Source organism: Artemia sp. Qi Xiang Cuo, chromosome 9 (assembly GCF_049724085.1).
Source record: "Artemia sp. Qi Xiang Cuo chromosome 9, ASM4972408v1, whole genome shotgun sequence".
NCBI lineage: Eukaryota > Metazoa > Arthropoda > Branchiopoda > Anostraca > Artemiidae > Artemia > Artemia sp. Qi Xiang Cuo.
Window position 1 is genome coordinate 29,807,809 of NC_142802.1, and position 12,636 is coordinate 29,820,444.

General features: G+C 37.8%; 1 protein-coding gene across 2 annotated transcripts in view; it reads left to right on the forward strand.

Annotated features, from left to right (window-relative positions):
* The window catches only part of Cont (Contactin), a 54,320-nt gene that overhangs the window by 38,653 nt on the left and 3,031 nt on the right, over nt 1-12,636 (forward strand). For both annotated transcript variants that reach the window (XM_089094449.1, XM_089094450.1), the window contains 3 exons: nt 3,044-3,297; nt 5,175-5,470; nt 11,808-11,921. In XM_089094449.1, coding sequence (XP_088950575.1) covers nt 3,044-3,297; nt 5,175-5,470; nt 11,808-11,921 — 664 coding nt within the window. The remainder of the gene's footprint in view (nt 1-3,043; nt 3,298-5,174; nt 5,471-11,807; nt 11,922-12,636) is intronic.

The window sequence follows — 12,636 nt, forward strand, 5'->3', positions numbered from 1 at the left end:
CCTAGATTCTATTGTTTCTATAATTCGCAAGAGCATTAACTATGTGCAGGGTCGTATCCAGGTTTGTTTTCAAGGGGGTTTTAAAAAGATTTTTTTCGGGGGGGGGGGGGTACAATTTTTTTTTAAGCATCAAAAATTTGTTTAAATTCATTTTAGCTACGTTTTTACCAATCGGAAAAATATTTTGGGAGGGGCTCAACCCCCTAACGCCCCCCACCCCCACCCTCCCCTGAATACGGCCTTGACCACGTGTGTTGTATTATTTCAACGCAAAGGTCTTGCTAATAAACAAAGGAATAAAAATTTATTTTTTTTACAAAATGCAGAAGGAAGCGGTTTTCCGTAGACCTAAGCTCTGTGTAAATATTAGGTTAGACAGGTCCACAATCCCATGTTTTCTAAATTACCAAGGACAATGGAAATAAAATCTGATTCTTTTAATTGGTTAAGCAGGTTAAGTAAGAACTATACACATCTTAAAAAACTAGGAAAAATCGGGAGTTCACATTCTGACAGAAAGAACCTCCATACGTAGCTACGCGGTTTTAGTAATATTGGGCACCGTATTCAAATAAAGGAAATGTTGGCAAAAAAATCTATACAGAAAAAAACATATGACACTTAACAGCTAAGAAGATTTATCTTTCCTTTGAAGGAATCAAGTTTGGGAATCAAAGATTTTTAATATTTGAATTCTTATGAATGAGTTAAATTGAACTGATTTTTAATTAAAATCCAACTATGTTTTTGCTGAATTATGCGTAGGTTTGAATTCCCACTTGTCACTGTTAAACGTGGCAATGTCGACAAAAAAAAAGAGAATCGCAGTTTCTAGGTATAGATAAACGAGGCGGGTCCGGGGGGGGGGGAGGATCTTTTCCTGTGATGAAAGTTGAAAAATGGAGAAAGTGACATGCGGAATAACGAACACAATAAAGGCAGAATAAGGTCTTCTGAGTTTGCAGCAGTTATATAGATGTTCGTCACAGAGAAGTATTCAAAATGGTGCGTCTACGCATTATCAATATACACATCTATATTTATTTGTGTCTTTTATAACATGGTATGCACGCAGGTCCAATCTGTAGGTAGCTTGTAATATTCTACCAAGGGGGAGCGCTCTGCTCCTCAAAAGTGAGGTTTTAGGCACAAGCATCTAAAACTCTTCAAGTTGGATCCTTCAGATCGAACTTACCCTTCTGTGTGTGGGTAGGGTAATGAACCTTTACCGGTACACTAGACCCATGGCTCAAGACCCAACTATATTAGACTTTATAATATTCTTTAATATTATTCTTTCTCATATATAAAGATTGAATCTTCCTTTTTAGTAAAAAAAATACAAAAAAAAAACTTGGAAACTTAACGTACTTAAGTTGGTCTTACGTGGGTTAGACGATTCTACCCTTCTGTGCGCGGATAAGTAATGTAATGGACTTTTTGCCCTGGTATCTCTCGCGAAGAATCGGAAAAAATCGAATCAATTCAAAAAAGGGCTTTGCGAATAATTTTCAAAGAAGGCAAGGTGCCATACTTTGTGCTCCTAAAAAAGCTAGTCTGAAAACCCTGGAGCAAAGGAGGGTTTCGTTGTGCCTCCGTTTTGCAAAAAATGCCATAACAAACCTTTGGACGGCAAGTATTTCCCCAAACGTCACTCCCCATCCAGATTACGGCCGCCTCGAGCTGTTTCTGAGCCCATCCCTGCTTTGTCCCCCCATTCGCTGCGTTACTTCCAGATACGAAAGAACTCTTATCCCGTTCATTACAGAAAAAATTAATAAAATGTCTCAATAGTTTCTTTTTTTCCTCTCTTTTTTGTTTATTAGCTGATGATACTACCCAGGTTCTTGCAGTCCTTTGCTTGCCCCCCCCCCTCTTTTTTTTAGTTCCCCCGGTAATTTTTTATATTTTATTTTTCGTTCTTTTTACAGGGGTTTATTTATTTATTTTGTCCCCCCCCCCTTTTCTTGACCAGTTTTTATTGTTTTTAACTCTTTTATTGAATTACTGTAGTTGAATTATTGACACTTTCTTAGTATCCCTTTTAATTTAAATGTATTTATGTCTCGCTCTTTTTTTGTGTATTTTTGCTTATTCCCCCCCCCCCTTTTTTTTTATGCCCGTTCTAATTCTTTTTCTGATTTGTATTTGTTTAAGTTTGACCAGTTTTTATCTTTTTAATTTTTTAATTGACTTTATACAGTTCTAATTATTGACTTTTAAATGATTATTCATTATGATTTTTCTATTTCGTTGTTGTTCTTTGCATTTTTGCCAGTTTTAGTTCAACCATTTATATTGTCGACTCCAAAGTCCGAATTCGGCCCTTTGTGGGCTTGTGATTGTGATCTTTTTTAAATAAATATCTAAAAATATCAATCCATATTACTAACTACAATTACATTTTTAACTATTTTTTTTATTGATTCGGAAAATTAAGAACGAGAGCGGAGGATTTATTCTCACTAACTTTTATGTATCTAGGTAAAGCTTTAGTTGTATTGTCATCAAGAATATCTTGAATATCTCTTGTATATATTTTTTTTTAAGGCCTCTGAGACAGACATATCAATCAACGAATCACTAGTTTTAGGGTAGTGTTTCACCAAAACTATTAATCCTACTTCAGCACAACTAGAACAAGTGTTTTCAATTATTTGGTACTTCAAGGTTGTTGTGTATGACATCAAGAAGACTTGTTAAGTATTGACAGGTGGAAGTGTATTTGATATTTCCTAACTTTTCATCATCCCTAAGGGGTATAGATTTTTGCTTTAAGCAAATCTGTTGGAAATTTCAAAGGAAACTATAGCTTGAAGGCTTTCAAAATCTTTGCCTTTCTTTTTTATTGGTATGACGGAGCTTTGCTTCCGCAGATAAAATTAAAGATGCTAACAAGGAGGTAGGTAGTTTATTGGAAAGACCTTGAGTAATTTGGGAGAAATATCCAATTAGAAGTTTATATTTCTTTCTAAAGAAATTATTTTTCCTCCAATTTCAGAACAGTCTTTTTTGCCTTACTCATCCATTATTTGTTTTATAGGACGTTTTGTCGTGACTGTCGACAGGAATCGAAAATACTATTATACAAAATACGAAGTTAAAGTTCAAGCCATCAATGAAATGGGTAAAGGTCCAGAGTCCAAGCCGGCTGTAATTTATTCAGCGGAAGACATGCCACAAGTGGCCCCATCTCGTGTTGTAGCACGTGCTTTCAACTCGACAGCTCTGAACGTTAGCTGGACTCAAATGGACAATTCTCGCGTCAAGATGAGAGGAAAATTGATCGGTTTTAGGGTCAGTTTTGTTTCTTTGTTTTTTTACCATTTCTTTCGAATCTAGCTACTTGAGCTGCGCTTTCTAAAATTTTCCTCTTACTTGAGCAGCGCTTTCTAACATTTTCCTCTTAGTATCCCACTATTAGTACCCTAGATTTTTAATGACATTCAGCACCAATATTCATTATATAAGATAGATTGTTTTGTAAAATATAAGATATTTTTTAAACAAAGTTTATTTTTCAAGTTTCTTTGAGACACTGTATAGCTGTATCCAGGTATGCAAATGTTTTTTGCACCATCGAAGTAGAATAAAAACGCCAAATTTGCCCAAAAAGGTACCACATACACAAATAGAAGTCACGTTTGTTTTCTCTTTTAATACTTTCAACATCTTAAAAAAAGCTCAACTTCTCACGCAAAAATTGACAATCTTAATTTTTAAATGTTTTAATTAGTTGAGATCTAGCGTATATACTGAACTTTTTTTGGGGGGGGGGGGTGTTAACTTTGAAAGAAAACGTCTTTTTTTTCAATCTTTCTTGACACTATGTTTTTTAATTGTTTCTTATTCTCATTGGTGTACCTAATATCTTTTTTTCTCCATTAATAAACATATTCCAAAAGGTAGCTAATTTGGAAGCTTGAAAGTTCTTCTTTACGAGGGGGAAAACATGTGAGCTTGCGCACTGGGGCCCAAGGATTGAAGGTCCTCCAGCTATAGTTCCTGCAAGTTAATTTTTCCTTATTGTTATGACTCCGGAGAAAAAACTCCAAAATTCATCTGGAACTGCATTATTTATCTATAAAAAAAATTTCAAAACTGTCTCAACTCTTCTACGAAATTTGAATTCTTGTGTTTCTTCCCTCTTCCTACGGATGGAACAATATTAGAAAAACCAAAAAAATCCTTACAAGCCAATGAAAAAATCGATTTATTGTATTTGGGCTTGAATAACCCATAGTTTAACAAAGCTCTTCCTCTTTGTTAGATGGTGAATGCAAAGTTAAAAAGAAAGAGAGCTTTTTGTTCTTTTCAAAGTACTGATCCCTAGCATAGCTAAAATTTAATAGCAGTAGATGCTGTATTGCTATGAAAGGGCTATATTTGATTTGTCTTCAAGTCAATAGAGAACCAAATCTACTTGAACCGTTTATATTACGTGCCCTTGTGCGCCAGTACCAGATCAACGTGTCTTGTTCCAAACGCCTATGTTTTTGGCCTTCTGTACTCAGTTTTAGCGTAAGGCCGTAATTCTTACAAGCTGTTGACAAGTTTGCTTTACAGTACTTAAAATCAAGGGATTTTAGGAGATGGGTCGGAAGCCCAAAGCTCGCTATACGTACTTAAAAAAAGAGAAATCCCCGCCCCTCTGGAAGGGTGTGATTCTCTTCGTTTACATTGTCCTTACACCACTGGTAACAAGTTAAGCAACGTTTATGTTTAAAAGGGGAAACAAAATTATATTTGATTATCGTTTTCCAAATAGTGTAAAAAATTTGAGGAAAAGTTGGGCGTTGATAAACAATTTAAAAGAAATTTTAAAAAATTGTACTTTAATATTAATCTGTATGTGTTTTCTTTGTTTTATTTCTTCTTCTATTTTCTGTCTTAGCGAAGAATTTGCAGGAATTTTGAGAAAAATAGAGGAAGATTTTGGTATATTTGACAGTTTTTTGTTTTGGTTTGGCTTTTTATCTTTGTTTCTCTTGTGCTGAAGACGTTTAGTTTTGATACAGGCGAAATATCCGCGTTGTTTTAGTTTTTCATCTTTTCTCTGTACTGGTCGCGGTCTCGTTTGTCGTTTTTTCATTGAGTTTTTTCTCTCTTTGTTAAGAATTTTGAGAAAAGGAGAGGAAGCTTTTGGCATATTTGACGGCTTTTTTTTTTTTCAGGTCAAGTACTGGCGAGAGTCTGACAGTGAAGACAGCTCATTGTTTTACCTGAGTCGACGAACTGATAGCTGGGCTCTTGTTGTGGGTCTCTTCCCAAACACTTATTACAGAGTCCGTGTCATGGCTTATAATTCAGCTGGTGAAGGTCCGCAGAGTGAACATTTCCGTGAGAGAACATTTAAAAAAGCCCCACTGCGTCCTCCAACCACAGTGAATGTAATTCCAATTAATCCTTCAACTGTTGGTGTTACTTGGCGTTATGTTGCGCCTGGACCTGAAGAAGAACCTTTGCAAGGGTTAGTAATTTATATACTAATGTTGGTACGTCTTAAGGCATCTTTTCGAAAAATTATAAACTTAGATTTCAGAACAACTATTATACCAGAAGTGTTACCCCTATTATACCCTATTATACCCCTATTATATGTTACCAACTATTATACCAGAAGCTGGTATGTTAGCCTAGTAAAAAGAACACTACTCCCCGCCGCTAACAGGTAACGCTAGTACTTAGCTTATAATATACTAGAATTTTGATGTTGTTGAGGCTTAAAAAAGCCTTTCTTGTTTCTTTTCTTTTTATTGGTTCTAACTTCGTTCCATGACAAATTTGATCAAATTCACTGAGCACTAATTAATCTAAATTTCAAATTTTCAGGTTCTTTTCTTCTCGGCGAGAATTCTTTATCAGTTGATCAAATTGCTTGAAGTGACAATTGTTTCTTTAAGGCTATTTTCTTAAAAGCTGGTTCGGGCTAAGGCACAGAAGAACGTATTGAATTACAAGCAATCAATATACGAGAGGCAATCAATATTTTGAGAACTACTGAGAACTTCAGAGTTCTCAGTGGGGCCTGCCCCAGGCCACTCAGCGCGTCCCCAGGTGGCGGATAGGGAAACGCCCTGCAGATATGTAGGGTACCTCATGGGTAGTGAGGCGCGGACCAAGGGAGGACCCAGTCTCTGGGGGTCTTGCAACATTGCTGGAGCACCCTCGTCTGAGGGCCTTAAATTCAGACGGAGGAGGAGGATGACCCCTCTAATGTGCACTGGGCAGGGCCTATCGGCGTATGGATACGTCCCGTCAGTCACAAATCTTCCCCCAGCAATGGTTAAATTGCTGGTGTTGCAGGACACCAAAAGGGTGCACTATCGGTAATAGATACAGTCGGCCCCTGCTAGGGACGGAGAGGAGTGGCTTACCGTTGTCGCGAAGCCAGCCAAGAAACCCCTTCTTTAATTTTAATGATGAATATGAATACGAATGAGAGATCAAATATGAGAACCAGTGCTACCGCGTCCGGGGTAACCGACGATAATGCGTTAGCTACCTTTGAAACCAAGTCCCTACGACGCATCGCTGGTATCATCTTCCACGACAGAATCTCCAACTCCAAGCTTCTCCATAACCTGAAATTCAAATTTACAATACTGGACAAAATAAAACTACAGCAACTCAAATGGCTTGGACATACACAACGCCTGGCTAGCACACGTCTCCCGAAGATAACCTTCGATGGACGAGTACACGGTTCTCGCCCCAGAGGTCGCCCTCTGAAGAGATGGAAAGAAAACTTCTCACCTTATAACCTGCCACAACTCTGTCGCCTGGCTGACAACAGAAGCACCTACAGGAGGCACATCAATGAACGGGTTAAAGAAGAGGCCCCAAAACGACCTTCAAGGACGGATGGGACATAAGTCAAGTCAAGTCAATATACGAGAGGACTTAAACTTTTGCTTTTTTAGAGATGTATCTTAAAAAAGACATTATGCATCGTGTAACTTTAAGGTGGAAGGAGGGTACCTCTATTCGGGTCTTTGAACAGAAAAAATTGTGTAACTGCTAAATGATGAAAACTTTTATGTAGTTGGTTCTAGGTCTGTTTTAGCTAATGGATAAGTTTGGATAATGATGGCTCTTGATGCTGGTTTCCAACAGTCATTTTTTACTAATAATTGCTACCAACCCTTTTTGTTGGTTACAATCTACAGAACATGTGTCTGGGTAATATCTGAAAATTGAACCCTAAAAAGCAGAAGTATTATACTACGATTATCATAGGCAGCGCGCTAGCGCTGCCTAAGTAAAGAACGATGTGAGCAAAATGTGTTTTTTTGGGGTTTTTTTTTTATACCTGGGCACTTAGAATCGAAGGAGTTTTAGAAACTTCGAAAAGGGCTCATTAGATTGACAATTTGACTGGCTAGTTCCCTTTTTTATAGTCGAAAGTGATTGGATGGCAACTAGCCCCCTCCCCCCACGCCCATCATTCCCCCAAACACATCCAATCAAATCAAAATCAAGATAGCCATTTTGTTCAGCGTAGTTGATTTCCGTATAGAAAATATCTTTTTGAGGAGGACACTCCCCCACAACCCTTAGGGCAAGGGTTTTAAGTTATGCCCTAAGGGCATATATGATTAATGTTGACACAATGTACGGTTTATTATTATTTTTTTCTTTAAAGCAGCGCACTTCATATAGAAGGGGTCGTCATAGAGACTTCAAAAGGGGCTCAATCGATTGGAAATCGAGAGTTCTAGTGCTTTTTTTAATAGTCGAAAGTGATTGGCGGGCAAGTAGCCCCCCCCCCCCCCTCACGCCAATTATTCCCCCAAACATATCCAATCGAAATTTTTAGATAGCCATTTTGTTCAGCGTAGTTGATTTCCAGATAGAAATTATGTTTTTGAGGAGGACAATCCCCCACAGCCCTCAGGGCAAGGGTTTTAAGTTATGACCTGGGGTCATATAAGGTTTTTATAGAAGGCGTTGTCGTAGAAACTTCAAAACAGGCTCATTCGATTAGAAATTCAAAGGGCTAGTGCCCTTTTTAATAGTCGAAAGTGATTGGAGGGCAACTAGCCCCCCTCCCACGCCCATCGTTCCCCCAAACACATCCAATCAAAATTTCGAGATAGCCATTTTGTTCAGCGTAGTTGATTTCCAGATAGAAAATCTGTTTTTGAGGAGGAGACTCCCCCACAACCCTCAGAGTAAGGGTTCTAAGTAATGCCCTGGGGGCAGATAAGGTTTTTATGGAAGACGTTGTCGTAGAAACTTCAAAAAAACCTCATTTGATTGGAAATTCAAAGGACTAGTGCCCTTTTTAATAGTCAAAAGGGTTTGGAGGGCAGCTACCCCCCCCCCCAAGCCCATTGTTCCCCCAAACACATCCAATCAAAATTTTGCGATAGGCATTTTGTCAGTGTAGCTGATTTCCCGATAAAAATATCTTTTTTAGGAGGACACTCCCCCACAACCCTCAGGGCACGGGTTTTAAGCTATGCCCTGGGGCAGATAAGGTTTTTATAGAAGGTGTTGCCGTAGAAACTTCAAAACAGGCTCATTCGATTGGAAATTCAAAGGGCTAGTGCCCTTTTTAATAGTCGAAGGTGATTGGAGGGCGACTAGCCCCCTCCCCCCAACGCCCATCGTTCCCCCAAACACATCCAATCAAAATTTTGAGATAGCCATTTTGTCAGCGTAGCTGATTTCCAGATAAAAAATATCTTTTTTAGGAGGATACTCCCCCACAACCGTCGGGGCAAGGGTTTTAAGCTATGCCCTGGGGCATATAAGGTTTTTATAGAAGGTGTTGCCGTAGAAACTTCAAAACAGGCTCATTGGATTGGAAATTCCAAGGGCTAGTGCCCTTTTTAATAGTCGAAAGTTATAGGAGGGCAACTAGCCCCCCCCCCCACGCCCATCATCAATTCAGCGTAGTTGATTTCAAGATAGAAAATATGATTTCGAGGAGGGCACTCCCCGACAACTCTCGGGGCAAGGGTTTTAAATTATGCCCTGGGGGCATATAAGGTTTTTATAGAAGGTTTTGTCGTGGAAACGTCAAAACAGGCTCATTTGATTCGGAATTCAAAGGGTTAGTGCCCTTTTTAATATTCGAAAGTGATTGGAGGGCAACTAGCCCCCCCCCACGCCCATCGTTCCCCCAAACACATCCAATCAAAATTTTGAGATAGGCATTTTGTCAGCGTAGTTGATTTCAAGACAGAAAATGTGTTTTTGAGGAGACTCCCCCGCAACCCTCAGAGCAAGGGTTTTAAGTTATGCCCTGGGGGCTTATAAGATTTTTATAGAAGGCGATGTCGTATACACTTCAAAAAAACCTCATTAGATTGGAAATTCAGAGGGCTAGTGCCCTTTTTAATAGTCGAAAGTGATTGGAGGGCAACTAGCCTCCCCCACGCCCATCATTCCCCAAAATTCTAATCAAAATTTTGAGATAGCCATTTTGTTCAGCGTAGTTGATTTTCAGATAGAAAATACGTTTTTGAGGAGGACACTCCCCCACAACCCTCAGGGCAAAGGTTTTAAGTTATGCCCTGGGGACATATAAGGTTTTTATAGAAGGCGTTGTCGTAGAAACTTCAAAACAGGCTCATTCGATTTGGAATTCTAAGGGCTAGTGCCATTTTTAATAGTCGAAAGTGATTGGAGGGCAACTAGCCCCCACGCCCATCATTCCCCCAAATACATCCAATTAGAATTTTGAGATAGCTATTTTGTTTAGCGTAGGCTAGTTGATTTCAAGACAGAAAATATGTTTTTTAGGAGGACACTCTCCCACAACCCCCAGGGCAAGGGTTTTAAGTTATGTCCTGGGGCATAATTATAATGTTTTTATAAGAAGGCGTTGTCGTACAAACTTAAAAATAGGCTCATTCGATTGTAAATTCGAAGGACTAGTTCCCTTCTTACTAGTCGAAAGTGATTGCAGGAGAACTAGACCCTTCCTCACGCCTATCGTTTCCCCAAACACATTCAATCAGAATTTTTGGATACCGATATTGTTCAGCGTTGGCTAGTTGATTTCCAGATAGAAAATATATTTTTGAGCAGGACACTCCAACAACCCTCAAGGCAAGGGTTTTAAGTTATGTCCTGGGGCATATAAAGTTTTTATAGAAGGCGTTGTCATAGAAACTTCAAAAAGGGCTCATTTGATTGGAAATTCAAAGGGATAGTGCCTTTTTTTAATAATCGAAAGTGATTGGAGGGTAACTAGCCCCCCCCCACGTCCATCATTCACCCAAACACATCCAATCAAAATTTTGAGATTGCCATTTTGTTTAGTGTAGGCTAATTCATTCCCAGACAGAAATTATGTTTTTGAGAAGGACACTCCCACACAACCCTCAGGGCAAGGGATTTAAGTTATCCGCAGGGGGCATATAATGTTTTTATAGAAGGCGTGGTTGTAGAAACTTCAAAAACAGCTCATTCGATTGTAAATTCAAAGGGCTAGTGCCCTTTTTAGTAGTCGAAAGTGATTGGAGTGCAACTAGCCCCCCCCACGCCCATCATTCCCCCAAACAAATCCAATAAAAATTTTGAGATATCCAATTTGTTAAGCGTAGTTTATTTACAGATAGAAAATATGTTTTTTAGGAGGATACTCCACCACAGCCCTCAGGACAAGAGTTTTAAGTTACGCCCAGGGGGCATATAAGGTTTTATAGAAGGCGTTGTCGTAGAAACACATACACACAGATTTTTTTACAACAGATTTTTTTGCGAATTGTATCATGTTTTACAACTCAGGACAACTACCGGAGGTGCGAAACTAAGTTAAACTCTATTATTTATCTCTAGATTTTTGAAAAGTGGTAGGTTGTTAAAAATTACTGAAAAATTTTCCCAGTTACAAGAATAGAAGGCCAAATTATAAAGTCTTAAAAAAACGAAAATATCTAAATTATTATTTTCTTTTTCCCTGAAAAGACTATGTCAATGGAAAACGAACAGGAATTAATTAAAAAAAACCTTTTCGACAAAATAAGTTTTTCAAAGAAAAGTAAAGAACTCCATTAAACGAAAAATGAGCAAAAATAAAATCAAATAATCTACCAAGCTCGAAACTACTACAAATCAGCATAGATAAATAAATGAAACCCAAAACAAACTGAAATTACAATAAATAACCGATTCAACCTCAAAACGAGCAGAAATTAACATAACTTGGGCGCAAAACTATGCCCTCCCAAGGCCAGAACAAAATTTGAACTTTACTGAAAAAATACAAATGAATTTGTCAGTTTAATATACATATACTGATATTTAGTAATCAAAATGTTAAATTATTTTATTTATTAAAGTTATAAAAGTAAAAACATTTATATTTTTTTCAGTCAAGTGCAAATTGTGTTCTGGCCTTGGGAAGGCATAGGGGTTTTGCGCCCAAGTTTTATTAATTTCTGCTCGTTTTGAGTTTGAATTGGCTATTTATTGTAATTTCTGTTCGTTTTGGGTTTCATTTATTTATCGATGCTGATTTGTGGTAGTCTCAAGCTTGGTAGATTATTTGATTTTATTTGTGCTATGTTTTTGTGTGATGGAGTTCTTTACTTTTCTTTGAAAAACTTGTTTTGTGGAAAAAGTTTTTTTAATTAATTTCTTGAAAGAGGAAATCGATCTTTTTTTTTTTTTTTTTTTTTTTTTTTTTTTTTTTTTTTTTCTCACTAAGGAACCGTCAACAGCGATTTTGTTTGTTGGTGAGTTTCTTGTTTCATCAACTATTTTCACTATAACGGTAGAAATACGGTTTGATTTTAAAATTAACAGTTTCCTCAAGTCTGAGTTAATTTTTAGCTGATTTACTTTTGCAGATACAAAGTGCGAGTTTGGGAAAGTGACCAGGACATGATTACTGCTAACGATACATTTGTCAAAATTGGAAATAAGCTTGAAGCCTATGTTACTGGATTAACTTATGGTAAAAGGTAAGTGACTATAATTTTTAGATTTTGGTTCTTAAAGCAAATTTTGAAAAATTGGCTTATTTAGAAAAAAAGTCCGTTTTGTTCTTTTTTTTTCATAATTTTGGCAATAAAGAACGGCAATTAGGTGCAAAAAAAGACTATGAATGAAGTGATTTTGGTCCCACTTCAGGTACGAGGTTTGTAAAGTAAGTAATGAGACTGGCAACATAGCGTTCGATCTGGCTTGTATGCATCATGAATATGTGGCTTGGACATTTCCTCCGAATAGACATGTTGTTCGCCTTGTAAAGTTCTACTAATTGCCTGAAAAACTAAAAGCTTGCAAGGGTTGAAGCCCCATATTAGACTCGGATAGAGCTATGAAAAAAGTACTTAAAATCTTCGAGAATTTTTAGGAGGTGGTTAAAACAGAAATTGTCAATAGGATGGGATGGATGAGCTTTTAAGAGTGTATTGGTGTCGGGTAGCTGAACGCTGCGGCGGATTCGTAGTATTTTTGCATCTGTTGTAGTTGGTTCTGATTAGCTATAGAGATGTTGGCAACCCTGTCGGTTACCCACATAAGACCCTTTCGGGAATTACTACTATGTTTGTTAAGAATACGATGTGGTCACTGGTAATCATGAAGGAATGCTGATGGTAGATAGTTCTTGTCTGTTGCCGGGCTAGTGATATGTGCCGTTGGAATTATCTGATTGCCTAAAATAGCAAGTAT